This window comes from Falco biarmicus, chromosome 17 (genome assembly GCF_023638135.1).
Source record: "Falco biarmicus isolate bFalBia1 chromosome 17, bFalBia1.pri, whole genome shotgun sequence".
NCBI lineage: Eukaryota > Metazoa > Chordata > Aves > Falconiformes > Falconidae > Falco > Falco biarmicus.
Genome location: NC_079304.1, coordinates 6,230,225 through 6,240,650, shown reverse-complemented (window position 1 = coordinate 6,240,650; position 10,426 = coordinate 6,230,225). Strand labels below are relative to the sequence as shown.

General features: G+C 54.1%; 1 protein-coding gene across 4 annotated transcripts; it reads left to right on the top strand.

The window, feature by feature from the left end:
• Positions 1–93: 93 nt before the first annotated feature.
• On the top strand, positions 94–9,272 carry DCAKD (dephospho-CoA kinase domain containing). 4 transcript variants are annotated; one of them, XM_056362196.1, is made up of 5 exons: positions 94–230; positions 3,390–3,507; positions 5,479–5,682; positions 7,550–7,637; positions 8,164–9,272. In XM_056362196.1, the coding sequence occupies exons 2-5, from the start codon at positions 3,396–3,398 to the stop codon at positions 8,447–8,449; spliced, it is 690 nt and encodes a 229-aa protein (XP_056218171.1). In that variant the 5' UTR covers positions 94–230; positions 3,390–3,395; the 3' UTR covers positions 8,450–9,272. The 4 variants fall into 4 exon arrangements, with proteins under 4 accessions (XP_056218171.1, XP_056218170.1, XP_056218173.1 ...); XM_056362195.1 differs by lacking the exon at positions 94–230 and adding an exon at positions 237–483; XM_056362198.1 differs by lacking the exon at positions 94–230 and adding an exon at positions 237–483 and having other exon boundaries at positions 8,142–8,503.
• The last annotated feature ends 1,154 nt before the right edge of the window (positions 9,273–10,426 follow it).

Genomic DNA, 10,426 nt, shown 5'->3' with positions numbered 1-10,426 from the left:
CCGGAGGGCTCACTCGCAGCGGGGCAGCCGCGCGGAGCCGCCCGCTATAGCGGAGAGCCGCGACCTGTCCCCTGCCGAGGCCGCGGTGTCTGCACCCCCACCCGCTTCCTGCCCGGAGTGGGCGGGCCGAGCCTAATGAGGGCGGCGCCGATTGGCTGCCAGAGGGACGCTGCTTTCCGCCAGCCAGTAGGCGCGCGTGACGCTGCGCCGCGCGTGAAGCCGGACAGAGGGTGAGCGCGCCTTGACGGGACCTGCCGCGGCCCTCGTGCCCCGCGGGCGTCCCGCTCCGTTCCCCGGCCCGATGCGGGCGGCGCCCCGTTCCCCGGTCCGGCCTGGCGCCCCATGCCGCGCCACAGGCCCCGGGCAGGAGCCGCGCCAGCGCCTCGGCCTGGGGAGGCGGCGGCGGCGGCAGCCCGGGTCGCCCGGGGAGGCGCCGTTCTGCTGCCAGGGCCCAGCCTGGCGCAGCACAGGGAGATCTGTTCGGTACCAACCAAAAGGCCCGGGCGGTTGCTCACGGTGGTAGTTGTGGTGGCAGCTTTTCCCGCACAAAGATAACGATGTATTTTATGATATTTTTTTTTTTTCTTTTTAACTGCAGCCGCCTCAAGCCGAGCGCCAGGCCTGCCGATGCGCCAGAGCCCCAGCCGGGGCTGAAGGGGGCAGCAGGAGGAGGGCTGGGGGTAGGGGGGTGCTGGAGGTCGCGCTTCAGCGCAGCTCTCTGCCCCACGGCACAACGGATGGGTGGCTTGAGGCAGGCAACTTGCGCTGTGCTTGGAGAACAGGAGGAGTCGGGACATGAGGGAAATCTGGGCACCTCAGACTTAAAAAGCCGCTTCCTCAGGGCTCTGGGTTGCATCTCCCAGGGCACCATTCCTCACAGTAGGAATAACTTGCTGAGTTTTCCAGGCTGGTTAGCTTCTGTGGCTCCCCTTTCAGCTCGCCCCATGTTTGATTTAGTAGACGCAGGCCAAATACACCCAAAAGATGGTGTGTATTGGGGAGAATTGGTTCTGGCTCCTGCCCATAACATCTGCAGGAACAGGCTGGCCTCTCTACCCTTGTGTACAGTTCAAACCCAAGCTCGTTAAATATTTATACCCAGTACCATGTAAGTGTACAGGCCCTTTGACAGTGCAAGTGTTTTCAAACCCTGTTTGGCTGTGGTTTCTAGACTAACCCTTCCAAGTGCTCTTTTACCCCTGCGGTAATTATCGCACCAGCCGCCTGCCTGCAGAGGTATGTAGTGGAGGGACAGAAATAGCAGGGTTTTTTGGAAGCACGTCCTGGCTGAGGCTGGAGGCCAGAGTGTCAGGGTTGCTGCAGTTAAAAACCCTGTGTTTACATGGGCAGGAGAGGGTTTTATGTGTATTTTTAAAAACCATGGCAGTGGAGCTGCCACCCCTACAAGGCAGCACACCAAAGGCCTGATTCTCCTTCTGCAGCATTAATTTTTGCAGGCTGTTCCAGAGGATGTTTAACCTGTAGCAATAAATAAACAGCCCCTCTGTCACGAGGGGACGAGGTACTCGCTTGGCAACAGAGCTTAGGATTTACATCAGCCTCTCAAAAAGCACTGATGTTTTTTGTAAGTGCCCTGTCTGATTCCCCTTGAATTCCCCCTTGTTATTGCTTAAGTTAATCCCATCTGTTTGCCTGGTGTCTAGGAAGGGAAAAAAGCATGTGGTGGTGCTGCTGCAGGCTGGCGTTGGCTCTCAGCAGCCATGAAGCAAAGTTGCTTTGCAAGGCTGCTGGCAGATGCTGCTGGCTTGTGCTCTTAACTCTTGGTTCTTCCCTCTGCTGAATTGCTTCCAGCTGCCACAGGACTTATCCTCCCCCTCCTCCTGCCCAGACCATGGGTCTAGTTCTGTTTGTAGGATTGAGTTATGACAACAGTGTCTTTTCTCCTAGCAAAAAGGAAGCAGTGCTGAGTCTTCATCCATCTTCAGCTGTCCCGCAGGCCTGTGTTCCAAGCTGCTGCCCTTTGGTACAAAGCAGTGTGGTCCCTGTTCATGGGGGACAGTGTGGGCAGCAGGTGTCTGGTTCCTGTTTGCACAGAGTCTTTTGAGGGTTGGTAGCCATGGTGTCTGGAGGGAGGTGTGACACCAGAACCAGGTTAGGCAGAGCAGTTGTTACCGAGATTGTTGGGTTTTGGGGTATGTGGCTCACAGGGAGAGGTGACGGCAGCTGGGTCTCCCTTACTATGGGCCAGGGGATGCTGAGGGATGTCTACCAGCAGCCTGTGGCTCCTGGCCAAAGGTGATGGAGCCAATTTCTTCTCAGAGGAATGGGGCAACAGCCGCAAGCTGCGGCTTGGGGAGGTTCAGGCTCCTCATCAGTGCGGGTGGTGTCACCCTGAAAAAGGTGACAGCAAAGTCAGGACCTCTGACCTTGGGGATCTGCAGGGCTTGACTTGGCTTGGGCTAGTGTTGGTCCGGGGGGGCTGGAAAGGTGATGCTGCGGCCTGTTCCCAGCTTGCTGTTGCCTTTTTGGGGGTGCAGATACCACCCTGCTCACGGGACTCCCTGCTCCTGTCCAGAGCTGCCTCTGTCGCTGAGCCTTTTGGTTTTAAAAGAGCTTGAGCGGCATTTAGAGGTTGTAGGGTTTGATTGAGTGGGGAAGAAATCTCAGTGTGGAAAACTCTGAGAGAAGTTGTCTGCTCCGTGTTGGCAAGAGGGTTACTGGTACCCTCCCAGCCTCAAGGCCATCGGCAAGCCCAGACTCCGCTTTTAGTGCCTCGTTTGCAAGCTAACAGACACAAGTTTGCTGGTTTCTTGTGTCTCTTGGGTTGCTGATGACTCTGCTGGCTTCCAGATAGCGTGGGGATGCATTTTACTTGCTGTCTTGTGTGCTTTGCATCCCAGTTATATCACAGGTAGCTTATCTCCTTTTATAGCCCGGTTGTAGAGATTAAGCAGGCCTCTCCCTCTCAGTCCTCATGTTTCTTGGTCCAGGCTGTAGTGTTGTCTGAATTCTTCCCCTTTGTCATTCACCCTGGGTCCCCCTCAACAGCTGTGCCAGAAATTTCCTCTGATTTAGGGTGCTGTAGGTGAGACTGTGGCTTGATGGGTGGAGATGCTGAAGGGGAACAAGTTGTGTGGAGCTGCAGGTAAACCAGCTGGAGGAGCTTAGGGCTGGTTCCAGTTGCATGGCCAGAGTTAGCAGTGTCCAGGGGAGCCTCATTTAACTCAATGCTGTTCCTCAGCCTGTAAAACAGGGGTACTCAGCTCAGAGGGGTGCCAAAATTGTGCTAATGTCTCAATGATGCCCTGAGAACATATGAAAATGAGCTTTGAATGAAGTTGCCTGTTTGGGATAAATATTTGATGTGCACAGCGTGAACAAAATGTCCCTGTCCTGGCATGTTTGAAGCTCTTTTCTTTCCATTTCAGAGCACAATGTTCCTGGTCGGACTCTCGGGTGGAATCGCATCTGGGAAGAGCACGGTGGTGGCCGTACTCCGGGAACTAGGCTGTGCTGTGATTGATGCTGATGTTATTGCCAGAGAGGGTGAGTGTTGCATAGTTGATCTTTCTCTCTGAGGCTCCCCTGACAACTGGGGTTGATGCGGTGAAGCGCAGGCAGCAGAGGGTGCTCTGGGTGCGTTAGAGAAGCGCTCCCCTCCCATTCCCCAGTCGCTGGTGCTGCATGGAGCAGCTGTCTGGGAATGGGTGGAGGGGTGGGATTTGAACTAGGATGTATTTCTAATAAAGAAAAAAAATAAGATCATGTCCTAAAATAAACATCTTGGCCTGAGTTTGCTTCTCCTGGAGTGTAATGCTTCCCAGCTTTGAAAGCCAACTCTGGGCAAAATAAATGCCATTCTGTGTAAAGTGGGTTCTCTTGGCTAATCTGATGTCCCTCCTAAGTCCCAGGACACCCATCCTGTAATTTGGTTACATTAGTTGGGATCACTAACATGCTTGAAAGAAAATTTCCTTCTGTGCTGGATGTTGCTTGCTTGGTTATAGTGAGAGATCGGCCCACAAATTTACTTGTGCCTTAACACGCTCAGAAAGAAGAGGCTCCGAATATCCCAGATTGGAGGGAATTCAGCCTGTGCTTCTGCACAGTGTGCTTGCCTCTTGCTGCTGTCAAAGTGTGCTGTCCTGGCAACCAAAAAGACCCACAAATCCAGATCTGTTGCCTCAGCAGGACTGGAGCAGACCCCGCTCTCCCTGAGTACCTGTGTGATGTGGGGCAAGATGTTAATCCCTCTGTGCCACTGGGCTAACAAGGAGAGCAGTACTCACTCCGGGAAGGGCAGCTGATTTTGTATGCAGAAGGTTTCAGGTCTGCAGCTGAGCAGTGGTGCAGGAAGCGTCATTTTGAAGTGCCTGCGCTTTTCTATGTGGTGAAGAACTTACTGTGCAGCCACTCAAAGCTGTGATGCTCTTAACATTTTATTGCACTGTAATTCCCCTCAAGGTGCAGAAAATTTGCTGGAGGTGCTAAAAGCCCTCAGAGACGATAGGAAAACACTACAGATTCTCAGCGTCGGTTTTCTACCAATCACTTCATTTTTCTCCAATTCCTTTTTTATGTGTGTTTATTTACTATATGGATTTCACCCATCCTGAAACTGCCTCAATGTGAAATTCAACGGGAGGAAGAAATTGGTCTTAAAGACTTTTATTAAGTTGGCCTGAGGTTACAACCTGTGGCAATGTTCCTGGATTTTGGAGAGAAAATTATTTACAGTCTGTGATTCTCTGTGGTTAGCCTCAGCTTGATCTTAATTATGGTTTTATTACTGCATCCTTTTTGTTGGTGATTTTTTTTGGTGGCTTTAAAATTATACGCTCATGTAATGTCAGAGTCCCTGCAAACTGGGACTTGAGCTCTCAGAAGGTTTCTGTGTTCATTCTCCTGAATTCGGTGACAGAGGTGAAAGACAGTAAAAAAACAAACTGAAAAACCCAACAACCACGAAACACTGTAGTAGCAGCCAGAGCCAACTTGTAGCAGCCAGGCTGTATTCACCTAGTGCTGAAGTTTCCAGCTAAAATAAACCTGATGCCGGTCCGGGTCCCTTTAGGATCTCCCTGCTCGACCCCGTGCCCTGCAGGTGGTGGGGATTGGCTCAACCCTGTTCCTTGGCTGGTAGCCATGAGCGAATCCTCCCGCCCGCCCTGCTGACTTCTAACCCCAAGCAGCAGCACGCACGAGGGAGGGTTGTGGCGCTGAATTAATGTTTGCAGGATGCTTCGATCTCTTGAGTGCCAGCCCTCAAAGGGACCTTGGGCTGAGAGGCTCTTTTGCAGATGCTTTCCTGCAGGACTGATGTCAGGTGTCTGCTGGGCTGCAGCGCTGAGCCATGCCAGTCTCAGTTCAGCGTGTGCTGGCAGGCAGATGTGCTGCCCGCTGAGGAGAATAAGCTCGGTTATTTAATGAACAAAACTCATTTGAGGCCGATTGCTGATGCAAACACTGACTGTGCTGTAGAACTGGCTCTAACCTCCAGCTGTTTTATGTTATCAGTGGTGCAGCCCCACTTCAAGGCCTATCAGCAGATAGTGCATTACTTTGGCCCTGAGATCCTCTTGGAGAATGGAGAGATAAACCGTGAGGCTCTAGGAAACATTATCTTCTCCTGCCCGGAGAAACGGCAGCTGCTGAACTCTATCACCCATCCGGAGATCCAGAAAGAGATGCTGAAGCAGATCTTGAAATACTTTGTGCTAGGTAAGAGGCTGTGTCCCAGCACACTGGGACTCCTGCTCAGGCAGGAGCTGTCCCTGCTTGCTCTGTCTTTGGTTTTAACGTGGGGAGAGGGACAGGGAAGGAGAAAGGGAACCGACACTGAGTGATGGCCTTTGTGCTCTGCCATCGCTGGCCTTTTGTGTCGGCGTTTGGAGGATTCATTCCTGCCTTTCACTGCTGCCCTTCACCACCTTCTTCTATGGTTTAGAGTACATCTGTAGGGCCTGAGAAAAGCATTGTGAGGCCTCTTCTGAGATTACTTGCTGGATAATGTCATACCTTCTGAAACGGCCAAATATTCTTCCCTGCCCCCAGCCTCCTCAGGCTTCAATGAAAGCTGTGGAGCCCTTTTAGTCTCGATAAGGTGAGAAATGGGCTGACAGCTGTGGTTTCCAAAGTCCCGCTTTCCCCCCTGATAAATGCAACAAATACAGCTGTCAAACTTGGTCTAATCAAATGCCAGATAAGATCACCAGCTGTTTTGGCGGTCTCCGTGTAGACAGAAGGATGTCTTAATAGAGTCAGTCTGGTTTTGCGGAACTTATCAAAGCTGAGCCCTGTGACAGCTGAATAGGCCTGTGCTAGGAAACTGCAGGGGCTGTGCTCTGCTGCGGGGTGAGGAGGAGGAGAAAGCGCAAAGGAAGCAACAAGCAGGAAAGCCTGGAGCCAGAGATGGAGTCTTGAACCCAGGGCTGCTGGTTCGGGAGGCGGATGCTGTCCTGCCCTCGGCGAGAGTGCTGTGTATCTTCAGCAGGCTGCTTTGTCCTCATTAGTCAGGTTTTAATGATTTGGGATAGCTGGATGTTGTCTCTAAGGATTGCTGTGTAAGGAAAGCTCTTATCGATCAAACTGTAGGGCAGCAAGTAGTCTCTCTGGGCAGAGATGCTGGTAAAATGGTGGCTTGTTGGATGATGATGTCTTCGTCAAGGCTTTTATTGCCACGCAGAGCTTGGTTAGGGGGTTTGGGATGTAAAGATGGGACACCAGGGAAACTGGAAGTGCCTCTGCAGCTGGGGGGCACGCAGGGGAGTGAGGTGCTGACTTACAGCTTTCCCCGACCCTCGCCTGCTCCCCCAGGCTCAGCTGGGCATCTCCCCATGTCCCCAAGCTGCCACCTGCCCAGGGAATTGGTGCTTGCAAAGGGCAGAGGCATGTGGAGAACCTGGGGTGGGTGGCAGGGTCCGGGAGGACAGCGACTGGTGGTTACAAGCTCTCATCTGCTGGCCGCTCCATGTGGTGACTGGTTTTAAACCAAACTGGGCTAGTTTTGGTGAGGTTTCAGGCCCTGGGGGCACCCCCCATATTTCATTGTCACAGCTGTGAGAGGTCTGCAAGAATTTCCTTGCTCTCCTTGGAAAAATGGAATTGTTTAGCCAAAGCTTTTCATAAAGGGAAGAAAACTGAGCTGGGAAACATCGGCTCAAACGACTGCAGCCTGCCGAAGTCCTGGACCAGTGAAAGAGGAAAGCAAATTCTGCTGTGGGCACTGCTCCCCTGGAGAGGCCAGCAATGATGGCGTGACTGCTGCTCTCGCCAGCCAGGCACAGGCGCTTTCATTTGAGCTTCTTGTTTCGGGTCCTCATTATATTTCTGCAGCTTCACCTTTGGTCTGAGATCATCCAGATTAGGGGTTGGTTTGTTGGGTTTTTTTCTCTGGAAACTTGGAATGAAACCATTTCCTCTCCAAGAGGGAGGAAGGCGATCAGGCTCTGCTCTCCTCCCAGCTGTAATCACGGAGCTGTGGAGCTCTCCTGCTTGCTTTGCTGGAGCAGCTCTGGTGTATGTGCAGCGTGAGGGATTTGGGAATCTGAGTAACGCTGTTACCTTTTTTTTTTTGTCATTTCTGCAGGCTACCGCTACGTGATCCTCGACATCCCACTGCTCTTTGAGACCAAAAGGTTGACCAAGTTTATGAAATACACGGTCTTGGTTTATTGGTAAGTGCCACACAAACCGTCAGGACTGGGACACTGCCACCTTTCTTAAAGGCTGGGGGGGACCATGACATCCTTCCCGCTTTGGTGAGGATTTAGCTGCAGCCCTGGTGTGGAGCCTATTGATAACGCTCCCTCTTTTCTGTAGGCTTGAGAAGTGACACCTTCCTTTATCCTGGGGTCGAGGGGCTTCTTGCTGAGGTTTCCCTGTACATTGTACAGGGAAAACTGCTGTCTTTGGGCCTTTCACAACCTGCACTCCACTGGCTGGGGCAGGTTTGGGGGGCTGCCCTGGTATTATGAGCTGTGGGAATGCCAAAAACATGCAGCAGGGTCAGCCTGGGCAACGCTGCGGGGCTGGTGCCGCTGCTCTGAGTGCAGGATGCCTGCACTGGGTCTGAAATGAAGCAGAGCACATCTCTCCCCCCCGGACTTTACCCCAGCTATTCCCTCTCATGCAGAGAAAGGCAGGCAAACCCCCTCTTCCCTCCTGCACCCCCATCTCAGCATCATCCTCCCATCCTGGCAGCGACCCGCCGACGCAGCTATCTCGGCTGATGAAGAGGAATGGGCTGTCCCAGGCGGAGGCAGAAGCTCGCATCGCCTCCCAGCTGCCACTGGACGTGAAGCGCAAATTAGCTAGTCACATCATTGATAACTCTGGGGACCAGGAGAGCACGTGCCGGCAGGTCCTGAGGCTGCATGCTCACTTGGAGGATTCCCTGGATTTCCTCTGGGCATGGCTGGCGGCGGGCACGGTTGTAGCTGGGCTCGGAGGGCTGGTGTACCTCCTCCTCGGGCATTTCATCTCTTAATTCACCTTTTCTTTTTGTCATAGAAGAGGCCTGAATTTCCAGGTTTGAAAAGGGCAGTGAAAGGCCACCTCTTTTAATAAGCTTTGCCAGCTGAATGCAGACATTGGGGTGAGGCGGCTCCTTGCAGACTTCCCAAGGTGAACACAGGGGGGATTTTTTCCGGCACTGTCTTCCCATCTCCTTTCTTCCTGCTCAGGTTCTTACCCATCAGCTGTGCCTGATGATCACCACTCCCTTTGGGTGGCTTCAGCCTGTGGAGGGGGTGAGGCCCTTGTTGTCCCCACGTGTGTGTGTACGGTGGGACCTCCGTGGATTTAGGCACTTTAATGTCTTCCAGGACAATCTCTTCACTGGGGGAGTAGCTGGGCTCTGGGGTCATGTTTCTGCTGACAGGTGTCCCCAGGTTGATCCCCTCCTAGCTCACAGCCCTGGCTAATCTCAATGTAGACGTGGGTTTTCCCCTTCTTTCACATTGATTTAATGGAAATGTGTTAAACCTGCCTGGTGGGGGACAGACAGCACCTCATTTCACACGGGTTAGGTGTTCAGCTGGCTGCTTGCCCTCCCCCCTGCCCTCTTTATTTCTGTGATCATCACTTGTGGGTCACCCTTGGTTTCGGATCCGAGGGTCTGATATGCCCCTGGAGCAGGCTGAGACCTGGGACCGGCCTCACTGAAACTCATTTACTGCCATTTGAGTTTTCTTTCAGCAGCAGTTTCCTTGTGGGAGGGTATGAAATCTGGGCAAAGCGGGTGCTGGCTCTTCACGTTCACTTTAATAAAGCGCTGAGCAGCAGCCGGCTCCCCGCGGCTCTGCAACCTGTGGGCTGTGAGCGCTGCTCTTTCCTGGCCTGCTCCCAGGTTGTTCCTATGCCGGGGCACGGCTGCGCTCTGTAAAGTTCACCGCACGCAAGCAGAGCTGACGAGCACGCTCGTGCTTTTTCCCTGGTACACATTGCTGAACCCAGGGAGCTTTTTGGAGCATCTGCCTCTGCCATGAGCTTCCTGGGGGAGGGCATGGCTTTGCGTTAGCTCCAGTCACCTCACGGTGTGGGTCTGGCTTCCCAGGATGTGATCCTGGGACTTGCTGGGTTTTTTTGTTGTTAGTGCTTTCCCCCCAGGGCAGCCCTGCCCCCCTGCCACCCCACTGTCCCAGTTTTTTGAGAAAGGTGGGTGTCGCTGGCTCCTGCCTGCGGTCGGTGGTCCCTGGGGTCCCGTGGGATGTTTGAGCTCCCACCTGCCTTCCCACCCTCCTGCCTTCTCACTGGCCCAGCAGGCAGGGATGCTGCAGAGTGGGGTGGCATCTCTGCTTTCCCCGATGCCAGCCTTTGGGCACAGGGACCTTTCCCAGAGTGTCACAGCCCTGTCCAGCCAGTGTGCCCCCATTTTGGCACCGGGCACCCTTCCCACCCCCTCCAGCTCCTCTGAGGAGACCCGGTGGCCCCTGTGCAGCTACAGCAGAGCATCCCCAAGCTGGGGTACCCCAACTTCTCAGGCAGTGCTGGGGGGAGCTGTACGCAATCGATACCTCTGTGCCAGTTCTCTCTCCTGCCTTTTTTTTTTTTTTTTTTTTTAATGCTCCCTTAATTGCAGTGGTGATGTCGGGAGTCCCTTGCAGCCAGCCATAAATCAGAGCGGGAGAAGGACGGTCTCAGCCCGAGATAAGCTCTGATTGCTGCCCCCCTCCTGGCTCCCCGCCTCGGCGATAAATGGGGCTGCGGAGAGGCCGGGGGGCAGGAGGCAGCGAGACGAGCCCGGTAATCGCATTTGGTGCTTTGCTCCTGCCACGCTGACGTGCGCGGGCACTAACGTGGTTAGCCAGCCGTGGGGGCTGCCGGGGCCGGGGGGGCATGGCCTGGGGGTGCGGGACCGCCGGGGCCGGGGGGGCACACCTTCGCGACCTGCGTGGACCACGTGTTGGCACCTGCTGGGGAGGGCTCCTGGGCCTGGGGGTGCTCGGCCACCGAACACCCCCCC